This window comes from Lygodium microphyllum, chromosome 1 (assembly GCF_053477565.2).
Source record: "Lygodium microphyllum isolate KBCC chromosome 1, Lygodium_microphyllum_v1.1.10, whole genome shotgun sequence".
NCBI classification, from domain to species: Eukaryota; Viridiplantae; Streptophyta; class Polypodiopsida; order Schizaeales; family Lygodiaceae; genus Lygodium; species Lygodium microphyllum.
In genome coordinates this window covers 148,508,535-148,532,169 of record NC_141135.1, presented here as the reverse complement: position 1 = coordinate 148,532,169, position 23,635 = coordinate 148,508,535, and the positions used below count along the sequence as shown (strand labels likewise).

The 23,635-nt window shown below is 42.8% G+C and overlaps 1 protein-coding gene across 3 annotated transcripts in view; it reads right to left on the bottom strand.

Moving 5' to 3' along the window:
- The window catches only part of LOC148041800 (uncharacterized), a 143,067-nt gene that overhangs the window by 64,771 nt on the left and 54,661 nt on the right, over positions 1-23,635 (bottom strand). For 2 of the 3 annotated variants that reach the window (XM_087682567.1, XM_087682559.1), the window contains exons 3-5: positions 3,966-4,152; positions 3,685-3,877; positions 3,444-3,601 (exon numbers count right to left, since the gene is read on the bottom strand). In XM_087682567.1, coding sequence (XP_087538693.1) covers positions 3,444-3,601; positions 3,685-3,877; positions 3,966-4,152 — 538 coding nt within the window. The remainder of the gene's footprint in view (positions 1-3,443; positions 3,602-3,684; positions 3,878-3,965; positions 4,153-23,635) is intronic. The other variant, XM_087682576.1, reaches the window with a different exon arrangement.

Sequence of the window (23,635 nt, the reverse complement as noted above, 5' to 3'; positions counted from 1 at the left end):
TCCACATGCTTTTGCCAATGCCACACAATAGGTGGATGACCTCTTTTACTTTTTCCATTTCCTTCAAGGTTATAGGCTGAAGTTAAAGCAAGCTTTATCCCCACTCATGCAAAGAAATCATGAGCTTCATTTGCATCCAACTCATCCCTATTTGCTTTAATTTTTCCCACACAGCCATACCGACAAAAGATCTCTTGTAAGAGAAAGACCATCAACCGGTAATTTGGAACCCCAAGGTCAAGGACCGGGAAGGGGTACAGATCGGCAAGCGCCCCCACATCCAGTGGGGTGGTTGGGAGGCTGACCCGGCTCGTACCATCAGAACATGGCGGGAGGTGTACAGGATGGCGGACGAGGAGGTGTTGCAGCAAGTATCAGGTTGCCAGCGAGGCGTGGAGCTAAGGAGAAGGGAGATAGATGCAATGATACCTCAGGAGTGGCTTGCTCCCCCGATCCAAGAGCCAATACAGGCCCGGGAGTTATGGGCCGCTAGGTTTTCACCAACAGGCATCCCCCTATAGGTGGCAGGAAGAGTGGGTGGCACTCCACCTGGGACCTTTTTCACAGTGCAGGAGGGGGGGCGTCTAGCTCTTGACAAAGGGCAGCAAGACGAGGGGATAGCAATCCTTTCATGGAAGAGGATCCGGGTGGTTGGTCTTCAAGGGAAGACATATCAGCTAGACCCTTTAGTCTTTTGGCAGGAGCTCAAGGAGTGGCGCCTCTGGATCTGGGAAGGAAGGCCATTTGATGAGCTGGAGTGGGATCCGAGAGAGTGGCTTTGGCCAACCTCTATGGTCGCCAAGAAGCCACCGAGGTTCCTAGAGTACACCGCCAAGATTGGCAGACACGTACTGATGCAGGAAGATATGGATTGGGCGCCGTCACGTAGCAGGCACTGGGCAAAGCACAGCATCACGGAGCCGTTCCGTCGGACCTTCTAGCACCGCCTATGGGACAGCTAGAGGCCAAGGAGGGTATCATATTTTTTATGGCTGGTAGCATATGGAGGCTTGGCGGTGGGAAGCTGGCTTGCCCAGATGCAGAAGGAGGGGGTTTATAAGTGCTGCACACAGCAGTCTATGGAAACCCCAAAGCACTGCCTTTGGTCGTGTAAGGTGGCACAGCTCGTGTGGAGAGGAGTATGCCGCATCCTTCACCGCATAGCACCCAGTCTTGGATGTATCTCTTGGGGTGCTTCCTGCTGGCAGGCGGTCAGCCAGGGCCGTCACCTTCTGTATGAGGCCGAGATGCAGGATACGATATTCATTATCAAGGCAGGGTCGTGCGCAGTGGTGGATTTAGAGGCTCTACCCATCCGCCAAGTACTGGAGCCCACAGCAGACTGCTCTAAGGATGGGAAATCATAGGGAGTCTTACTGGTTGGCATATCTGGAAGGCGCGGTGTCAAGTGGCTTTCAGCGGAGAGAGACTTTCAGTACAGACGACATTAGCGAAGCTCTAGACCTCCGTCATCCACTCCCTTCGAGGCCGATGGGATCAAGTGCAGGGCTAGTCCAGGGCTCGTCAGGAGCTCCGAGGTCATTTCATGCGCACTTGGGGCGGCCAGGACCTATTCTTCGTGATGCAGGCAGGCAACCCCAGATGGCGATACACCCCTCCCCCCTCCATGGCTTCTTGCCCCTATCCCCCCCAGACCGCCTTGAGAGGCTTGTATATATGATGTATCTGTGACTTTCACCAGCTCCAGCTTGGTCTATTGAGCATGAGCACTTCTTTGTATTCAGGTCTTTTCTAAAGTGATATAATTAGCCACACTTTATTTGCAAAATAAAGACTCGTGAGCATTTGTACTTCATGCATCCAAACATACAAGAGGAGGCCCCTCTAGAGAATTTATAAAGAGACTAGAAGCAAGCACGCTCGACTATCTTTTAGGGACCTTATCTCTCATCCTCGACATACAGTCTTTCACAGTCTCCCCTCATCCACTAGCAGTGGTAGCCCACCATGCTTACCTACAATTTACCATCACCTACAAACATGATGCGATCCCTCTAGTGAGTAGCCACCAAAGGTTTCCCAAATATCGCTTCACCAAACTAATAGTGAGTGCCTACTCAGATCACATCTATTGGAGCCTGCAGGAGATGGATCCTCACATACCCCTGGAGGAGCTTTGGAGGTTTGTTGCATTCGCGAATCCTCAATGTACAATACCCACTCCAACAAGAGCAGGCAAAAACACAAACCTCCCCTCCTTGAACATTCCTTGTATCACAAATACCTCGGACACTTGGTTTGTTCATTGGGTTCATTCTTGATTCACTCATTCATTCCCAGTCTTCACTTAAGTTCTAATAGTTTATTTTTTGGCCAGGTTCACATGTTGTTTTCTCTACAAAAGTGTAGTGTATCCTCACACATATTAGTCTAACACAGTTAACAGGTAGGGACTTTTACAAGGCCATTGTTTAGGTGCATCTCAATATTTCAAAAGTGAATACCCAGCTTTCTGCAACCTTCAATATAAACCATGATCAACATTTCCAGGATTTTGTGGGTCATTCTTCAATGAAGATCCCCTTTTAAGGACTTATTGCATATAAAGAAAGGGTATTTATTAATATCCTTTGAACACATATTACATAGATGATTTCTTATAGGTGGACCCCCTGGGTGCAACATGACTAGTCACAATCTGACAAAAATCAACACAATTTTCGATAGAGAGACACAAGTAGAAAGAGAGAAAGAGAAATCTATATTATAGTTCCAGTCACAACATCAGATTGTGCTGGATTCAGTCAAGAAACCCACAGTATATTGAAACAAGCAGTGACTTTTCTAAGTGAAATAAAAAAATTTGAGACGTCATCATAGAATAATCATGCAAGAGAATGTAAAATATTTTTAGAAAGGCCACAATTAGAGATACGCATACTAAGCCGATTTCTCAGTATATGTTATTTGGTTCTAAAAAGGCTTCCTGGAATTCTCTGGCTTGGCATGTTTCTGTAAGAGGACAACACATGTGCACTGGAGTAGTGCTGAAGTCCCTTCTTTTGAGAATGCAAATTTGCAACCAGATGCACGAAACACAAGTCTCTATGAGAAGAGCTTCTCCCTATCCACCATTTGTTGATTGTGTGGGAATACTATTTGATGAGAGCTAATCATCAAATTTAAAGACACAAAAGCAAAACTTTATTGCTTTCTCTCACTTTCTCTTAGCCCCCTCCCCTTCCTTTGCTGCCTGCCCTGCTGAGGAGCTCCTTACCACAAGCAGCTAAAAGGTCAATGCTCACACAATTTCAATCATCTGCCTATTTCAAAATGCAAACCACACATCAAGCCTTTGAATGCATTACATGATTTTCCGGCTGAAATTTTACCTTGATACTTTACACAATCCATTAAACTGAGCATCACCATTTACCTGTCTAAGAAGAGTCAATATAGCAGATTTTGTACAAAGTGAATACCTTTTCCTCCATTTGATTGCCAATTGCTAACAAATTTGCAGGGAACGGTCTTGTATTATTCACACCTTCCATAACCATCTTCAATGACTTCATAGTCCTAGTAAGATCAGCGGTATGAGCTTTCAAAGCTTGGATGATGCTGGTGACATAACGCTTTTCTGTGTATGCACAAAAAGGAACTTATTCACACAACAACAGCAAAAGATCACACACACTCCATCCAAGCCACACTTTATCTTACCTTCAGTGTGAATCATTATCACTTCCCAACTAACATTAGCCACTTCCATAGCTGCTACTGATGCAGCTTTAGCTGCACTTGCAGCTGCCAGTGCAGCCTCTTCAGCCACCTTTCTCTGTGATGCTATCATTGTGGCACAGTCATCTTCCCAAACTACCCCTCGTATCCATGATTTCAATTTAAAAATGTATCTCTGGGGAAAAAAACTGTGCTTTAATTGCAGACTTTCTTATAACTGCAAATACCCTTAATATGGATTTATCTAAGAGATCAAACAACACCTTTAATAGAAGTCCAGTTCCAGTGTAAGCTCCTAGTAGAAAGGCCAATGTCAAGATCATGCGTGACCATCGTATCATTGGTTGAGCTCTAGCAACTGGCAAACATGTGGCAGGAACCATCTGATATGCAGCCCCCTGATATGTTGGCACAAGAGATGTGCTTGAGACTAATCCTTCATTAGAAGACCTGTCTGAGATGCAAATCAGGATTCAAAAACGTGAGATGTTGCTCTGATTAGGAAGATGACAGAAAAATTATTTGTACAACAGATACAGACATGACACCTCATAAGAGAGCAAAACAAGCACATCTCAAGTTAAAAGTTTTCAAGGTGCTCATTGTGTGACATGTAATGAAAAATGACTAAAAATTTTGGTATGGTTTATACACTTTAAAAACATAACAGTAAAATTACTATCTGCATGATAGTAATTGCCATAATTTCTGCAGTCTGCAACATAAATGAGAGACCATGGTACAGATGTCAGAAAACTGAAAAGGCATACAAGGTCAATTTTAAAGATGTCTTTAGAAGCTATGCAGGATGGATGTGCTTCCAAACAGGTCATCTCTACTCCTCAACATCCTGCTTCACTTTATAAAAAGAAGGTATGGTCAGGTTCATTTGTGTTGGGAGTTGTGCACAGTCAAAACCTCCATCTCAGAGTTAGGTTGGTAATATAGCTCCAAGTTGGCTCACAGTACTTTCTACGAATCTGCTGCCGTGGAGCAAGATCAAGCCACCATGAGGGAGAGCTTGGAGGGCAACAAGACTTCTGGATGCATACATTATAAGCACTATGGTGCTTTTGAATCAACAACATACATGAAATGAACACTCATTTTGTTTGCCTTACACACCCACCAATTGGGTACTTTCCCCATTTAAAAGAGAAAAAACAAATGATTGCTAGAATAATCAATGGTTAGTTAAAAGGACTGATAGTTCGGCAATGCCTAGATGTGAAAATTTTACAAACACCTTCATGTGAGCCTTCACAGAAATTTGAGCAACATTAAAGAAGTCATATCAGCCAAGAAGCTTTGACAAGCATTAATATGCTATTCTTGTCTTTCTAAATCAAAATCTTTGCTGCAACATGCAATGCTATGACTTACAAAGACTGTACCAACAAGTATTTCCCCTTCATGATGGTCCAAATTACAAGAGCAAGTATTTCTTTTTCTCGGTATCTATCTGAACATGTACACTGTATAAAGATGGCCATGTCAAGTGCAAACATAGCCAATGTACCAAACATTAACAAAAAGAGAGCAGCGATCCTGATCAATATCCTAGTGTCACAAGGACGTGAATTTTTAACTTAATGCTCCTTGAATACTCAAGTTCTAACACTTAAGTTGTGCACATGTCAAATGCACATGATGATGACAAACAATCCTAGCTTTGGCAATGGGTGACATTTGGTAGAAGTTGTTGGGGACATATCTAGGTTAGCTCTTGGTCACGGATGTTCAATTTTCCCTTGGAAATGACTTTTGGTGTCATAGGGGTTAGACATTTAGAGTATCTAATGCGAATCGAATTATACCCACTTTTCACATCAATACAGCTGAATATGGGTGCCCCTTATAATCTATCCATAACATCATTGATATGAGGGATCAAAAGCAAATTTTTATCGTGATTTTTTTCAAAGCACGTTAGTCAATGCACATGCACCATGATCCATCCTTTTTCTGAATCAATAGCACTAGAGAACAAAAGGGAGATGAGCTGGGCTGAATCAGCCCTTTTTCAACCAGCTCATTCACTTGACTCGTTATCTCCTCTTGCTGGGCTACACTTACCCTTTAGGGTGGCTTACTAGAAGGGCTACTTCCAAGGATAAGATCTATGCCAAGATCTTCCAGCCTTTCAGGCGGTAGCTATCTCGATGATGATCAAGAAAAGCAATTTTTGAGAAAATTTCAAATAGATCGTCGGTTATGAACCATTTCTAGAAAACCAATTGAAATTCAACCCACGTCTCGAACTTTGGACTAGCCCCATCACCAAGCATACAGCTTCCCTTGAAGCATGACCCACATCAATCCAATGTGATGCGCACCATCTAACTAATATAAATCAAAGTACACCATCCATTCGGCCAACTCGAATTGATATTTGTCTCATCACATTTTTTATTTTTCCTTGTGAAGGGATTAGATTGGAATCTTCAAAAAAAGGGAGAGCGCATGGCTCAATGGGTTGCCATTGCATCTCTTTAAGCTACACTTGTGGAGCTACCACTGGCAAAGAATCTACCTTTCACATGATGAAAGAAGAGCCTTCATGAGACCCATGCATATGCTCAAGATTGGGAGAAGTCAAATGAACAATCTCCATGCACTAGGAAAAGGTGCAAAAATGACATGCGATACTCTTCTAACTTAGATATGTTCCAAACATTTTCATTATCAACCTTATTTTTAGTGAAAAGCAAGAACGTTGAAAGGTGATTTTTCATTACTTTAGAAATGGCAACAGCCAATACAACACGGACAAATGTATCAATCACTACATGCACATGATGGCACCAAGACATGCCAAGCAAGATATCAAAACCCTCAAGTGATGCAATGAAAAACTCTTCATCCACATATCTTTGAACGTGCAAACCAAGCTTTCCAATGAGCAATGTGACAAGCTCTGCTTAACCCTTGCATCCCATACTAACTTCTTTCATGGGTCCCATCTCATCCTTTCTAATGTCTAGACAAGCTACCACGTCCTTGGAGATAAAATTGGCTCATGCCCATTATCAAAGAATATCAATGCATGTTGATCTCTAATTTTGCCTCATGCTTGCATAACTTAGAAGCATCATCGTTGGGTTGATCACTAACAGCATCTAGCACCAAAGCAACAAACGTTTCAAGCTTCTTTCCCTTGGCATCTCCCTTATTTTGTGATTTTAAAGTTGCTGCCTACTGAGATAGTCCTTAGCCATGTGACCCTCCTGTTCACAAACAAAGCATTTATTTGCAACCGTTCATTCACTTCATTGTCTAGCTGTTTTTGAGCCCTTTCCTTGCAGTTTTGACCTCTTTTCAACCTGATTTTCAGATTTGCCGCTTTTCTCAACCCTTTAAGACTTCTTATTCAACTTCTCATCCATGCCTTGGAAGCCTAAATCTTTCCCACGTAGCAAAGCATCAGCTGTATTAGCTATTTCTATGAGCTGAGACATGCTAGATTCATAAATTTAAGGCAAAAATCCCTAATTCCTTTAGGCAACCATTATACATACTTTTCCACTTGCTCATAAAGAAAAAATCGACAATAAGAAGTCACTAGTAGCAAGTGTTATGTTCCTGGACATCCAGATGGGCGCTAGTAGCATTGGTCACACTTGTTACAAAGTGACTTAGTGTGAATGCACTAAGAACACTTCAAGGTTAGGGAAGCCGAGTCCTATTTATAGGACTCAACACCCTATTATGCACATTCATTATGTGATCACCACTCTTGAACCCTTGACCCGTTCGTCAATGCATCTCCACACAGGGATGGTATGGACTACTGGTATGGGATGCCAACCCTTGGGATGTGGACGTGACCCAAAGTGTTGCTAGCTCCTAAGTTCAGGGATGAACTCATTTGGCTCTTTGGCTGGGAGGTGAGTCTGATGTCCAATCTCTTTTTATGGTGAGTTTGGCTTGCATAGTGTCTCGTATGTTGGTCATATTCTAGGGGGGCGTTTCATTGGTATCACAATCTCAACCTGCAATTGGATGGGAGATTCAATGATGTGCACAAAACCGCTTTTGCTCATGAAACCATGATGGTTCACGCCTAAGAGATATGCCTTTATCTCGATAAGGGTGGTATGAGACACTGTTGGCAGAAGGGGCATGCATGAGAGATACATGTTACAAGTGATGGGTACCATAGCAAACTATGTTTTTCGTTTTGTACCAATGCTTGGGTTTTTTGTTGCAGTGATACTTGTGCGAAAGATTTTTGATGATTTTTTATTATTGGAGTTTGGGAGCTACCAATCTAGGGCTATGGCAGACCATTGTTGCAAGCCAAAATCTTGTAGCCTTGATAAGCATTAGAGTTTTGGTCAACACAAATTCCTATTCTTTTAGTATTTAATATCAATGTTATTGTTAATTTAAATATTAGTGTGATATTAATGTTTTAGTAGATATGTCAATTCATGGTTGAGTCTGTGCATGTCAGTGGGGCCTGGGGCACCAAACCATTGTGAGAGAGCGCAATGGAAGAAGGAACATGAACACACACACACACACACACACACACACAGAGAAAGGAAGCAAAAAATGAAGGAAGAAATACTGCACTGACTGAAATGAATACTGAATACAAAGTTGTGGACTGATCGGTCCCTGCACGCAGCCCGGAGCGTCAATGAGGGCACCAAATCAGGCTGATGATGATGGCAACATAGAAGATGGAGGAAGATAATGGAGTCGGGGTGTGCACCTGTAATGGAAGGAGGAAAGATGATAATATAGCTAACTGCCAAGTGGGAAATGGCTATAAATAGCCCAAAAACCCAAAAAACTGGCCGACCTGAAATTTGAGGCCAAAAATATGCCCGACCAGCATTTAATGCTGGTAAAAATGCCATGAATGCTCAGAAAAGTCCCAAAAAGGATGGACAATGTCCGGCAAGTGAGGCAGGCTGAAGAATGTAGAAACTACCCTGAGAAATGCACATAAAACCTCGACTAGAGGAGAAAATGCACTAAAATGCAATAAACTGAGTGCTCTAGAGTGAGCTACCCCCTCCATCAAAACAAGTGATAGACAAGTCAGAGCTCCTAAAGTCCTTGTCTGACTCAGATTAAGGCTCACAGGCAGGAGATGACAAGGCATGACAAACATGACTGCTAACAACCCCCTCTCAAATCCTAGATGTGGCGGGAGGCCAAGGGAGAAACGGATCCTGGGGTGGCAAGAGGAATGCCAAGGTCGATGAAGTCCATCAATAAAGATTGCCGATGAAGAAGCTCCTCACGATTCTGGAAAACCCCCTCTGAAACACCAGGGGCCAGGAAATCCATAGCCGCAACACCGAGATCGTCCCCCTTTGAAAGGGATGGGGGGTACGAGGAAACCACTGGAGGAGAGGGTGGGGGATAGGAAGGAACCTGTGGAAAATAGGGCGCACAAGCAGGAACGGGTGTAGCAATGGACAACTACGTCAAAGAACCCTGCATAAGAGAAGGGGAATGGAGCTTGTAAAGCCCGCTCTCCTACCAACCTGTCGCAATAACAACCCCTGTAGAAGAATCCTCAATACAAACGGCCTACTCGGTGAAGACAACCTGGGTGCCAAGCCTAGTAAGGCCATAGACTGAGCGGAGGGGAAAGCCCAAGTCCAGAACATAAAGAGCCTCTGAAAGGGAGCTCAACCGGCGGCGGTTGGGAAATGAAGGCAAAGTGCCAACACCACAAATAGGCACTGAAACAATGTCACCAACAGTAACTAAACCCTCAAAAGGGTATAGATCTTGCAACAAATCACCTCGGGGAGTCATATGACTAGAAGCTCCACTATCCACCAACCAAGGTCTCTCAGAAGATGAGGCAACCACTAAAGAAGACTCCTCCAAGTCAACAATATGAAGGAACACTGACTCAAGGGTAACCGCTAGAGTAGAGGTAGAAGACTCGGATGTTTTAGCTCCATCCGTCACTCCCGAACGAAGGTAAGGATACTTCTTCCAACATTTCTCCTCTAGATGTGTCCCCTTCCCACAGTATGGACATTTAGGCTTCTCTGAGTCGGAGTCAGAACCTGAAGAACGGTCCTCTCTTTTAGCTTGTGACTTCCCTTTCTTCTCTGTCCCCCCTCCCAAACCTGCAACAAAAGCTTTGATGGAGGTGGATCCATTGGCTACCTCTTTAGCGCACTCGTCATGCTCCAAAACAAGCGGAGCAAGCTTCTCCCATAGAAGCTTCTCACAGGTCCTCAATGTAAGAAGGCTGATATAGAAGACATCAAAATGGGAAGATGGCAGCTGAGTCAAAAGAATCATGGCCATATCCTTGGAAGAGATCATCCTGCCAAGGGACATGAGCTCATCCCTCATGTCCTTCAACCTGTTGATATGATCCTTCATGGAAGAAGAATCATCAACAGCGAGCATCCGCCATTTCTTCTCAAGAGTAATCCAATGGGTAAATGTCTTCTAATGGTACAAAGAAGCAAGCTTTGTCCACAATTCCGCTGCTTTCCACAACCTACACACATGTACTAGGACAGAATCCTGTAAGCTCATAAAGAGTAAAGATCGAGCTTTCGAGTTGAGCCGATCCCATAAGGCTGCACGATCCATCAATGATCCAACGGTGAGATCCTCCACTAGACGGGGAATAGGGTGGGTAACAAACTCCCAAAGATCGAAGGTATCAAGGATACACTCCACCTTACACGACCAAAGCGAGTAGTTGGAACCATCAAGCCGTTCTTCTTTGGGCAAAGAAGAGAGTACGGGCACCTGTATAGAGGGTGCCATGGAATGCATATGAAGGCCAACAAAACGAGCCTTCTGTGAAACATAAAGAGAACAACGGGGAATAGAGGGATATCGTACAAATGGGCTAGATGACCTCTGATCGTTGCGTAAACTAGCACGAAAGTCTCTCTGCCTCTCAAAGGAAGGAATAGAGACCTCATCCTCTAAGTCAGCAAAGAACTAGTGATAAGACATCTTAGTATATATCTGCAATCACCAAACAATCTGCAACCAGTAGACAATCAAGATGAGGCCACCTACGTCAGAAAAGACCCAAAAGATGTTGCCTGCAAGAGGAGAGAGAAAATGCTGCCGCCTGGAGAGAAAAAAACTGTCACCTATCCTCCAGATGATGACGCCTCCTCCTCTGCTGATGTGGACAACCTCTTGTTGGCTGCATTTGATGCAAACACAGGCTGCAAACACCTAGAAAACTGTCGCCTACTCCTGATGCTGCAAAACAACAAAATGCAAGTATGGAAGGCTGCGTTTCAGCCTGGACAGCACCGCCAGGGGTTGGAAAGGAGGGAAGAAGGGCTGCACTTGATGGTGTCCTCCTCTACAATGGAAGCTCTCCTTCGTGCTCTCAATATGACTGTCACATGCTGATTTATGCCCGCTTAATGCCGGTTATGCTTTGACAATCAATGGGACTTGGTGCATTCATTTTGCCTATAGTTTGCTCTCATTGTACCTGGCTGTAATTTATTACAGCAAGCAGTTATGCATGGACTGACGTGGAATTTTCATGCTGAATCATCCTGATTTTATGTACTTTTGATGATACTTGGTAGGTAGGATCATTAGCTATCAGTTTGTGGTGATTTTGCCTTGGTTTTTTTGGTATTTTGGCTGTTTACAGCAAAAAACAGCAAGCAGTTTTAAACTGTCTGTACCATTTTGGACTGCAATATGGCATCTTCTTCCACTGACAATGCTATCTTCAACATTATTAAGCTTGATAGTACGAATTATGTCTATTGGAAGGGCCAAGTTTGGCAAGTATTGGTGCAGAAATCTCTAATCAAGCCACTAAGGATGCATGGCGAGCAGCCTAAAACTATGACTAATGACGAATAGGATGAGCTTGATGAGTTATGCAAGTCCACCCTCATCTTGTCTCTCACTGAATAGATGCATTATAATGTGGTTGAGGAAGGACAGAGTGCTTGGCAGCTTTGGAATAAGATCAAGAAACTCTATGACAAGAAAAGTCCGGCAAGTCAGATGTATTGGCTGAAGCAGCTTATGGACCTGCGCATGAAGGATAATATAAAAATGTCTACTCATTTGAGCCAGTTCCATGCTATTCTCAAGAACTATGAGGTTACTCTATTGTTTTTGCTTGGGACTCTTGAGTGAGTCATGGAATGTATTCTGCACTGCCTTATGTGCTCTTGCTACTATTTGGACTTGCCCAATGTAGAGAGTGCTTTTCTGCAAGAAGAGATCAACCGTAAGAACTTGGACGCCTCTCGTGTGTCACATGCTTTGACTGTTAGAGGCAGAGATAGTAATGGAAAGAATGATAGTGGGTATGGACATGGCAAAGACTCGCAGAAGTCTAGGTCTAAATCGCGTGGTAAGTCGCGCAGCAAGTCTCGTGGGAGAAATGCTAATGTCACATGTCATCATTGCGGCAAGAAGGGTCATATACGCCCACAGTGTCATGAGTTGTGTAATGAGAAACACAACGAGATGGGAAAAGACAAAGTATAGGAAAAGTCCTCTAATCGCAGCACGGTACCTGCGAAATTCAGTGTGAAAATAGAGGAAATCAATGTCATACAAACTGATGACTCCAATGGGGAGTACATACTTACAGCTAGTTCTTGTGATGCTACGTCGTTGACCGAGGTTCACTCTATGTATACGCAATGTTGGCTTTTGGATTCTGGTGCTTCATTTCATGTTACACCATGCCGTGAATGATTTCACTCCTACCGCATTGTCTCTCGTTCAATTCGCTTGGATGATGACACATCACTTGCTATTGTTGGCATTGGGGATGTACGGCTACATTTCTCTACTAGCAGTACTTTTCTGTTACAAGATATACGTCATGTACTTGCGCTTACACGCAGTCTTATGTCTGCAAGGCAGCTTAATGATGCTAGATTTCATGTTTCATTTGGAAATTCTACCTGGAAGATCACCCGTGGCAAACTTGTACTTGCTAGAGGTGCCAAGGTTGGCAACCTCTATCCTCTTGTAGTTGATGGGTCCTCTGTTAACCATGTTTTGTCATTTGTTCCATCCCACATGTATCTCTTTGGCATATCCGTTTGGGCCATATGTCCTTGAAGAGAATGAAAATGCTTTTTTGCATAAGAAGTCTGGTAGAACATGCATGAGTAAGCCCCTAGCATTGGTACATTCAAATGTCTGTGGGCCCATGTCCTATCAGTCTATGGGTGGTACAAAGTATTTTGTGACATTCATTGACGATTTTTCGCGTGAAGTCTGGGCTTGCCCCAATAAGCTTAAGTCAAATGTCTTGGTTGTGTTTCAGAGATGGCTTGCATTGGTTGAAAACCAGACTAGATATAGGCTGAAATGCCTAAGGACTAACAATGGGGGAGAATATGTATCACGTGCCTTTGAGCAGCTATGTGACGAGAGAGGTATTAAGTATCAGTTGACTGGCCCCTATACCCACCTCAGAATGGTTTGGCGAAGCAGATGAATAGAACAATCTAAGAGCGTGTACACGGTATGCTTAGCCATGCAGGTCCACCACAGAGCTTTTGGACTGAGGCAGTTAGTACAGGTGTGCATGTTATCAATAGATCACCTTCTAGTGGTTTGGATTTCCACGTTGCAAAGGAGGTATGAACTGGGAAACCTCCGTCTTATGCGCATCTACGTGTCTTTGGATGTGAGGCATTCTACCATGTGCCCAAGGACAAGCGGACTAAGTTGGATCCTAAGAGTATCAAATGCATTTTCCTTGGCTATAGAGATGCAAGTGAGATGGGTTACTGCCTCTGGGATCCGCAGGTGCGGAAAGTCATCCGCAACCATGATATCGCCTTCCATGAAGACAAGATGCATAGGCAGCCTGAGAAGGTGGTAGAGATACACAAGGTTATATCCCAGGAGGAGCCATGTGCTCCTACACAGCCAGTTGGACAGCCTGCAGCAGCAGTTGGTACACATGGCCAGGGTGTTGGGCAGGATGCTAGACATGCAGCAGAGCCTGCAGTGAGACGGTCTACTAGAGCTAGACGTCCACCTGATAGATTTGAGCCCTTGATGCATTATATCTTGGTTACAGATGTAGAAGAGCCTCTCACCTATGATGAGGCTATACGCAGGGGTGAAAGTCACTCCTGGGAGAGGGCTACACAATCTGAGATGGACTCCTTGCATAAAAATATGACTTGGGATTTTGTTGTATTGCCTCAGGGAAAAATGGCTAGGCTATGCAAACAAATATACAAGCTGAAAAGTATCCCTGGACACCCCAAGCCGGCTTATAAGGCAAGACTTGTTTCTAAGGGTTTTAAATAGAAGCATGGACTTGACTTTGATGAAGTCTTTTCTCGTGTGGTCAAGATGACCATCATGCTTGGTTTTAGCCTTAGTCGCATAACTTGACTTGGACATATATTAGATGGATGTCAAGACTGCATTCTTACATAGGGATTTTCATGATGAGATATACATAGAGCAACCTAAGGGCTTTGCAAAACCTAAAAGGAAGCACCTAGTGTACAAGTTGAAGAAAAGTCTTTATGGCTTGAAGAAGGCACCTAGGGAGTGATATCATAAGTTTGATGCCTTTATGCAATCAAAGGGCTACAGCAGGAGTGCTATGAATCCGTGTTTTTACAGGAAGAAAGCCCGTAATGGCTCATTGCTTATTTTGGTACTTTATGTGGATGATATGCTGATAGCAGGGAAAGCTCATAATGAGCTGGATGCTCTTAAATCTCAACTGAAGAAAAGCTTTGAGATGAAGGATTTGGAACAAGCCTCTCACATTCTTGATGTACATATTAAGCGCGACAGGCATTAGGGACTACTCTATCTCTCACAAAGGGAGTACATTCATAAAGTCCTTGAGCGTTTCCACATGCAGGACGTGAAGCCTATTGGCTGTCCATTATCTTCTTATGTGAAGGTTTCACAGGCCGATTCTCCGCAGACAGATGAGCAGAGAGCCGAGATGGCCAAGATCCCTTATGCATCAGCCATGGGCAGTTTGATGTATGCCATGATATCCACTCGTCCGGATATTGCCTTTGCAGTTGGTATTGTGGCACGCTATATGGCTACACCCGGCAAGAAACATTGAGATGCCGTAAAGGGTATCATGAGATACCTGAAGGGCACAACAGATATGTCTACTTACAATGGCAGCCAGGATACAAGAGTTGTGGGGTACACAGACTCCGATTATGCAAGACATGCAGATAGTAGAAAGTCCACTTCTGACTATGTATTCACCTATACTGAAGGTGCTGTCTCTTGGATGTCCAGGGTTTAGAAGTGTACAGCTCTCTCTACCACTGAAGCCGAGTATATTGCAGCCACTGAGGCTTACAAGGAGGCCATATGGTTGGGCCGTTTGGTTTATGACCTTGGAATTGATTCTATACCTACGCTGCATTCGGATTCTATGAGTATTATTCAACTAGCCAAGAATTCGGTCTTTCATGCGAAGATGAAACATATTGAAGTGAGGTATCACTTCATACGTGGGGTCGTCGAGGACCAGTCTCTTGACCTTGTCAAGATCTCCATTGATGAAAATCCTACAGATCTACTCACGAAAAGCCTCACTACTAAGCGCTTTGCCTTCCTCAGGAGATTAATGGGCATTGGATGAGATGACGTTTTTCCTCATCCTGTTGTACATGTGTACATTATACTGTCTTTTCTTTTTCTTTTGACTCCTCACTAAGGTAGATTCGCCTTTAAGTGAGAGGCTGTTGGGGGTAAAGGCGCTTTTGCCTAGCCGCCCGTGTATTACTACACTGATAATACCCGCCACTGCACACTGCAAGTGGCGGGCGCCCGTCACCGTTACTTTATTCTTTATTCTTTTAGTAACAGTTTGAATAAAGAAAGATGCAGTCACACATTGTGACTATTGGAGTTCCCATTTGGTCTCTTTCTCTTTCTTACTCTTGCTCTCCCGCCATAGCTCTTCCAAGTAAGTTTCGATCATTCTCACCTTTCAAGAAAGGAAGCAAAAAACGAAGTAAGAAATATTGCATTGACTGAAATGAATGTTGAATACAAAGCTATGGATTAATCAGCCCATGCACGCAGCCTGGAGCGTCAACGAGGGCTCCAGATCACGCTGATGATGATGGCAAAACCGAAGACGGAGAAAGATGACGGAGTCCGAGTGTGCACTTGCCAAGGAAGGAGGGAAGATGATAATACAACTAACTGCCAAGTAGAAAACGGCTATAAATAGTCAAAAAACCCAAAAACTAGCCGACCTGAAATTTGAGGCCAAAAATATGTCCGATCAGCATTTAATGCTGGTAAAAATGCCAAGAATGCTCGGAAAAATCCCGAAAAGGATGGATAATGTTCGACAGGTGAGGCACGCTGAAGAATGCAAAAACTACCCTGAAAAATGCACATAAAATCCCAACTAGAGGAGAAAATGCACTAAAATGCAATAAACTAAGTGCTCTAGAGTGAGCTATCTCCTCCATCAAAACAAGTGATAGACAAGTTAGAGCTCCTAAAGTCCTCATCTGACTCAAACTAAGGCTCACACGCAGGAGATGACAAGGCATGATAAACATGACTGCTAACATCCATTTCTTAGACTATTTAGGCATTTTATCTAGCATTTTGTGATGGTCGTTTTAGTATTTATTATTGGCCGACCTAACATCATTTATGGCATTATTTTTACCTATTTATGTTAGGCACTCCTCCACTACAATTGTATCATGCATCATCTGTCATTCATCATCCGATAGGTTCTGGTGGAGGGAGAGGAGCAAGTGCCCATGCCTTCATAGACGGTGACTATGCAATGAAGAAATGGAGGCACTATCTGTACGGTGCCAAACTTTTGATCTTGTCGGATCATGAAAGCATTAAGTGGCTTCATGACCAACCGGATCTACAAGGGCATAAAGCCAGATGGGCCGAACTCCTCCAAGAGTTCGACTATGAGATAAGATATAGAAAAGGAAAGTACAATATAGTGGCTGATGCGCTCAGCAGAATGCCCATCATAAATGAATTAAGTTTTACTCAGTTCATTTCCGATTTGCTCGAATCCTTAAAAGGGAAATGCCAGGTTGATCCGGCATATTCCAACAAATGGGAAGCAATAGAAAATAGGGATCCAAATGGAAGGGTCTCCATTGAGGAACGAACATCTGAGGATGTTCAACAAGGAAATGGAGCATCAGGGGTTGCTCAAATGGGATTCAAGTGGAAGAATTTTACCATTGATAATGGTTATTTACTCTACAAAGGTAGGGTATGTGTCCCAAAAGATGAAGAAATAAGGAGCCAGATACTCTTTGAGTGTCATGATACCCCTAGTGCGGGACATCTAGGAGTTAATAAGACTTATAGTCTTATTAAAAGGCAGTTCTATTGGCCTGGAATGAATAAGGACATCCTTGACTATGTGGTCAAATGTAATAAATGCCAAGTCAATAAAGCTAAAAGATTGAAAATGCGAGGACTTCTCCACCCATTAGAGATTCCTTCGGGAAAATGGGAGAGTATCTCCATGGACTTTATTGTCACATTACCCAGGACACAGAGGGGGTACGACTCTGTGTGGGTGATTGTGGATAGGTTAACCAAAATGGCTAGGTTTATTCCAACTTCCACTGATGTTAAAACACCAGAATTTGCTAGATTATTCATAGAGAACATATACCAATTGTATGGCCTTCCGGCAAGTATAGTTTCTGATCGGGATAGAAAATTTGAGTGTCAATTTTGGCGTGCTGTATTTAGGAAGTTAGATACTAAACTTAGCATGAGTACGGCGAAGCATCCACAAACAAATGGGCAAACTGAAAGGGTTAACCATATCCTTGAAGATATGTTAAGAGCATATGTAAGTAAAAGGCAAACTAATTGGGAATAGTATTTACCGATAGCAGAGTTTGCATATAATAGTGCCAAGTACTCTTCCACTGGATATAGTCCATTTATGCTAATGTATGGGTTTCAGCCCAAAGCTCCTGTGTGCAGGAAAAGGTTCAGGCAGCAAAGGATTTTTTGGAGGATATGAATAGTATGTTAAAATTTGCTCAAGAAAATATTAAGAAAGCTCAAGACCGAGCTAGAGCTTATGCAGATCCTCACTGAAGAGACATCTCCTTTAAGAAAGGGGAATTGGTCTATCTTTAGGTGCCTGAACAAACTAAAACCATGAAAACGGGACGATGTCCAAAGCTTTCACCCAGTTATTGTGGTCCTTTCACAATACTTAAGAGGGTGGGGAAACAAGATTACAAGCTCCAACTGCCTGCTGGTAGTAAAATACATCCAGTTTTCCATGTAAGTAAGCTAAGAAAGAAGTTGGGTGATATGGATAATCTAATCTTAAATGATAACATTGGGGAGCTATTAGGTGACCAATCTATTCCACATGAACCAGAAATAATTTTAAATGTTCGTAACAGACGAACAAGAAATACTATTTATCAAGAATATCTAGTGAAATGGAAAGATTATTCAAAAGAAAGCTCAACATGGGAGTGAGTAAGTACTTAAGGAAAAGGTTTCCCAATTTTCAGTTGGACCTCCCAAGCATCGTTTTCGAGGACGAAACTGATTCTTAAGGGGGAGGAAATGTTACATTAATAAATGTAACTTATGGGGAGACAAGCGCGAGGGATGACTGTCCGGGGGCTTTGGGCGCCCGTACGGGGTTAAGGGGAGCTTAGGAAGTAAGTGAGTAATACTTAAATAGTAGAACTCACCAGGTAATGATAGCTAGTAGAGGGAGTCACGACGGGGTGGCACTCCAGCAACTTCCTGAGCGTGGTCGGGGGGGGAGAGAGATTTTTCTCGAGCTTGTTTCCCTAGAGCGGAGTAGGGCATCAGCAGAGGACAGAAGGCAAACATGTAAAGGACGTAATATTCTCCCTTTGCAATGTTTCCTTTTGTTTTCTCTTTTCTCTCATGTTGTGCAATCTATTTAAGCAATCTTCTATGCTTCCATCACTGCACCCACTTCTAACATGGTATCAAATTTAAGGATCAGAATTTGATCAGGTATCAAACATCCGTGTTCAAGCTCTAGGTGCTATTTTCTGTTGTGGACAATCTTCCCTCACAAGTGCTAATCTTCTTTTTCTCTGTTTGTTGCAAACCTGTTTTCTGTCTTAAATTATTTGTGTTTTTATGTTGTTGTCTATGTTAATTCATTTTCTGCATTCTTTTAATACAAGCGACTGCATTTACTGCTGACTGGTCTGTGTTTTGATCTGCGGCATTTGCATTTGCAGCATCTTGTGCTCCTATGGGCTGTGTGACAGTGTTTCCAGCCTCTATCCATCTGTAATTGGCCAATTCTTCCCAATTCTTGCAGATTTTGTAATTAGTTACTTTTAACACTACATGTCAACTCATACTTCGTGCAGTCTGTGTTGAGCTTGGCTGTACTCTCTCTCTCTCTCTCTCTCTCTCTCTCTCTCTCTCTCCCTATACATACATATATATATATATATATATATATATATATTCCTTATCTTCTCTTCCTACCATCTCCAGATGGCATTTGCATTTGCAGCATCTTGTGCTCCTATGGGCTGTGCGACAGTGTTTCCAGCCTCTATCCATCTATAATTGGCCAATTCTTCCCAATTCTTGCAGATTTTGTAATTAGTTACTTTTGACACTATGTGTCAACTCATACTTCATGCAGTCTATGTTGTGCTTGGCTGTACTCTCTCTCTCTCTCTCTCTCTCTCTCTCTCTCTCTCTCTCTCTCTATATATATATATATATATATATATATATATATATATATATATATATATTCCTTATCTTCTCTTCCTATCATCTCCAAATGCCATCTCCCTACTATTCTACTGATGACAAACTTCACAACCCTAATTACTTAACCTGGAGTGCTCTTACGAATGCATGGTTTGTGCAAAAGCGATTGTGGTACATTGTTTCTAGAGCTATTGAGCATCCTCAACCTCCCACTTCTCTTCCCGATGATTGGGACTACGACAACCACGAGGAAGTTGTGCTCACATGGGATTCCGATGATACCCGTGCATATTTTGATCATCTCTAATGTATCTCTAAAGAGGTTCTATTGATGGTCACCTCCTACAGGACACATTCAACAATATGGGCGAAACTTCATATGTTGTATGAGGCTCCCTCGACCATGCATGTAGTTACCCTATATGGACAACTCCAACAAATGAAGTTTGAGCTGAAGGATATTATTCAATCATTCTTACTTAAGGTTACGCAAATACAAGATCAGCTTCATCACACACAATCCGCCCTTCTAAAGGCTCATCTTGTGGGAAATTGTGCTCTACAAGCTCCCTCCAAAGTTTAATAGAGTAGCTAGTGCTTTGCAGACCCAAACACCATCGAGGCCACTGAGCTTTACACATATCTCCTCGATGTTGCTTAAGCATAAGGCATCTGCGATTAGAAGGGAGACTTCCATCTCAATATGTTGGCTCCAATGAGGCATTTACAACTTCAGAGAGCGGTAGCATAACAATGTTGAAGATCTAGTACTATCATTGTGGTAAAAAGGGACATTTGCACAAGGATTACAAAGACTTAGCAGCTTCGAGGAAGAAGAAGCAAGATATGGACTCCTCCACTGAGTCATCCTCCGACTCCAACTTCGACTCGGATCCTACCGCCAAGGCAAAGACCAAGGCATAGAAGGGGTCATCTTCTTCATATAAAGGGAAGGGCTTGGCTGCCCCTCCCTGCTACTTTCTAGTACAGGTGATGTGATCATCTCTCATGACTCTCTACTGCCAAAGAGGGAGTGTGAGAGGGTGGTGAGGTGAGGAAAGTGTTATGACAGAGAGCAAGAGGATCGAGACACGCAATGCTCTCACAGCACACACACACAAAGAGAGAGTGCAGAGTGTGAGCATGATGTTCTTGGGTACAAAAGACTAGTGTACCTCTTTAGATTTTAGATAGATATACATAAAAGTACAAATCTGCTAAGGGTGTGTTCACACAAAGGCACAATGGCCCTTTATTCCCAACAACCTCCAACCTAAAGGCAATGTGCCTTAAAAGGAGAAAAGAATCAGCTGAGTCTAGGTATGTACAAAGCTGAAATACATATACCTATCCAACTCCCATCATCTATCGGCAATGAGCAAATCGATCTGCTGGAAGACCTTTCGTGAGAAGATCTACAAGATTTTCATCTGTATGCACTTTGACAAGCTCAATGCTCTTGTTGTCAAGTACATCTCTAATGAAGTAATACTTCACCTGTATGTGCTTCGTCTTTGCATGAAAGATGGGATTCCCTGCTAGCATGATAGCACTCTGACTATCACAATGGAGAACAGGTAACTCTGTAATTCCAAGCTCTCCCACCAGACGTGAATGCCATAAAGTCTCCTTGCATGTCTCAATGGCAACCACATACTCTGCCTCTGTAGTAGACAATGCAACACACTTTTGTAGCCTGGAGATCCAGGAGACTGCTCCTCTTGTGAAAGTAGACACATACCCAGAAGTGAACTTTCTGCAGTCCGCATGGCCAGCATAGTTTACATCCGTAAAGCCAACGACAGATATCTTCTCCTTTTCAAAGCAGATGCACAAATCCTTCATGCCTTTGAGGTATCTCATAATACCTTTCACTACTTCCCAATGCTTTTTACCAAGGTTTGCCATGTATCTGCTAACCACTCCCACTACAAAGGCAATGTCAAGATGTGTAGTAACCATAGCATACATCAAACTGCCAACAGCTGAAGCATATGGTATCTTGGTCATTTCAGCCTCCTCATCGTCCGTTGTAGGGCTATCCTCTGCACTGAGTTTCACATATGGAGGCAATGGAACCCCAATTTTTTTTCCCCCCTCCATATTGAAACGCTGCAAGACTTTGGAGATATACTTTTGCTGAGATAGATAGAGTAATCCTTTTGGCCTATCTCTGAGTATTCGTATGCTAAGAATGTGATTTGCATCACCAAGATCCTTCATGTCAAAGCTGCCATGAAGACTTTACTTCAATGAGTCCAAGGCACGAGTATCCCTGTAAGCAATCAACATGTCATCAATATACAGAACCAAGATAATCAGGCTGCCATCTGTTGTCTTCTTGCTGTACAAGCAGTGATCCACATGAGTATCCCTGCTAGCAATCAACATGTCATCAAAATACAAAACCAAATTAATCAGGCTACCATCTGCTGCATTCTTGCTGTACAAGCAGTGATCCACTTGACTTCTATGAAAACCTTGAGATTGCATAAATGTATCAAACTTATGATACCATTCTCTTTGTGCTTGTTTCAGCCCATAAAAACTCCTTTTGAGTTTACATACCATCTTCTCTTTCCCTTTTGTCAGAAACCCTTCAGGCTGTTGCATATATATGTCTTCATGCAGATCACCATATAAAAATGCAGTCTTTATATCCATCTATATGAGCTCCATATCTTCAGCTGTACCCAAGCCCAAAATGGCTCTAAATGTCGTCATCTTGACTACAAGAGAAAAGATCTCATCGCAATCAACTCCATGTTGCTACTTGTACCCCTTCGCAACCAATCTTAGTTTGTACTTTGGAGAGGAACCAAAAGTGACCTTCATCTTGTAAACCCATTTGCATGGAAGGGTTTTCTGCCCTTTAGGCAACTACATCAAGTCCCAAGTGTCATTTTTCTCAAGAGATTCCATCTCTCAAAACATGGCTTTATACCATTTCTTGCTATCCTATCTGTCCATTGCTTCCTTAAAGCAAGACGGTTCACCACAATCTATCAATATGACATAATCAGCCGCATTATTTGCACCAAGAATGAATCTATCAAGTTGTCTAGTGGCCTAGACAATCTCCTAACCCAATGATCATTGTTTCCTGGCTATTAAGCTTGCAAATTTCCATTTTCAACTTGTTGTCCCGGCATTTCAGTCTGCAAATCAACATTAACAGCTTGTTGACCTAGCTGTTCCTACACATCCAATGTCTCATCATTATGGACAATGGCTGGCTGATCATTTCCAGCATTATTTACAGCATTTACAGGTTCATTTACAGCAGGTATTTGTTGTTGTACAGCGGGCACATTTTGTTGTCCAAAAGGTATTTCTTCCCAGAATACAATCCTATGGACTTTCTCTGTTCTTTCGGGCTGTTTGTGCATGCGATCTTCCCGAAAGATAACATCATTGCTGCATACTACTTTTCTTTTCTCAGGATCCCATAATCTATACTCCATTTCACCTTTATCATCATATCCTACAAAAATCCATTTACATCACTTTAGCTCAAGTTTGCTGCGTTTTTCCTTGCGTATGTACACAAATGCTTCGCAGCCAAACACTTTGAAGTGTGTATACGAAGGTGGCTTGCCTGACCACGCTTCTTGGGAAACTCCCCCCCGAAAGACCTGTTTGGTGACCGATTAATCAAGTGGACGGCTGTCATAACAGCTTCTGCCCAAAAACCATGGGGTAATGTAGCATGAGACAGCATTGTACGGACCTTATCCAATATGGTCTGATTCATACACTCTGCAACTCCATTTTGGGGTGGATTATGAGGCGCAATGAACCTTAGACACATATTCCCCACCATTGTTAGAGTGAAGTCACTTAAGTGTCTTATCAGCCTGATTTTCAACCAATGCCAAGAATTTTTTAAACTTGTCAAGCACCTCGTCCTTGCTACAAATAGGGTAAACCCATACTTTCAATATAGCATCATCAACAAAGGTGACAAAGTATTTCTTTTCCCCCTAAAGATAACCCTGGCATCTGATATACATCAGAATGTACTAACTCTAGAGGAGGAGATTTTAACAAAAGAGACTTCTTATGAGACGTCTATGCATGTTTACCATAAACACAATGATCACAATGCTCAAAATCAGCATAACAAAGACAAGGTAAGTAACCCAAATGAGAAAGCACTTTCATTCCAATTTAACTCATGTGTCCCAACCAGCCCTGCTACAAAGAAACACTTGGCTGCTCG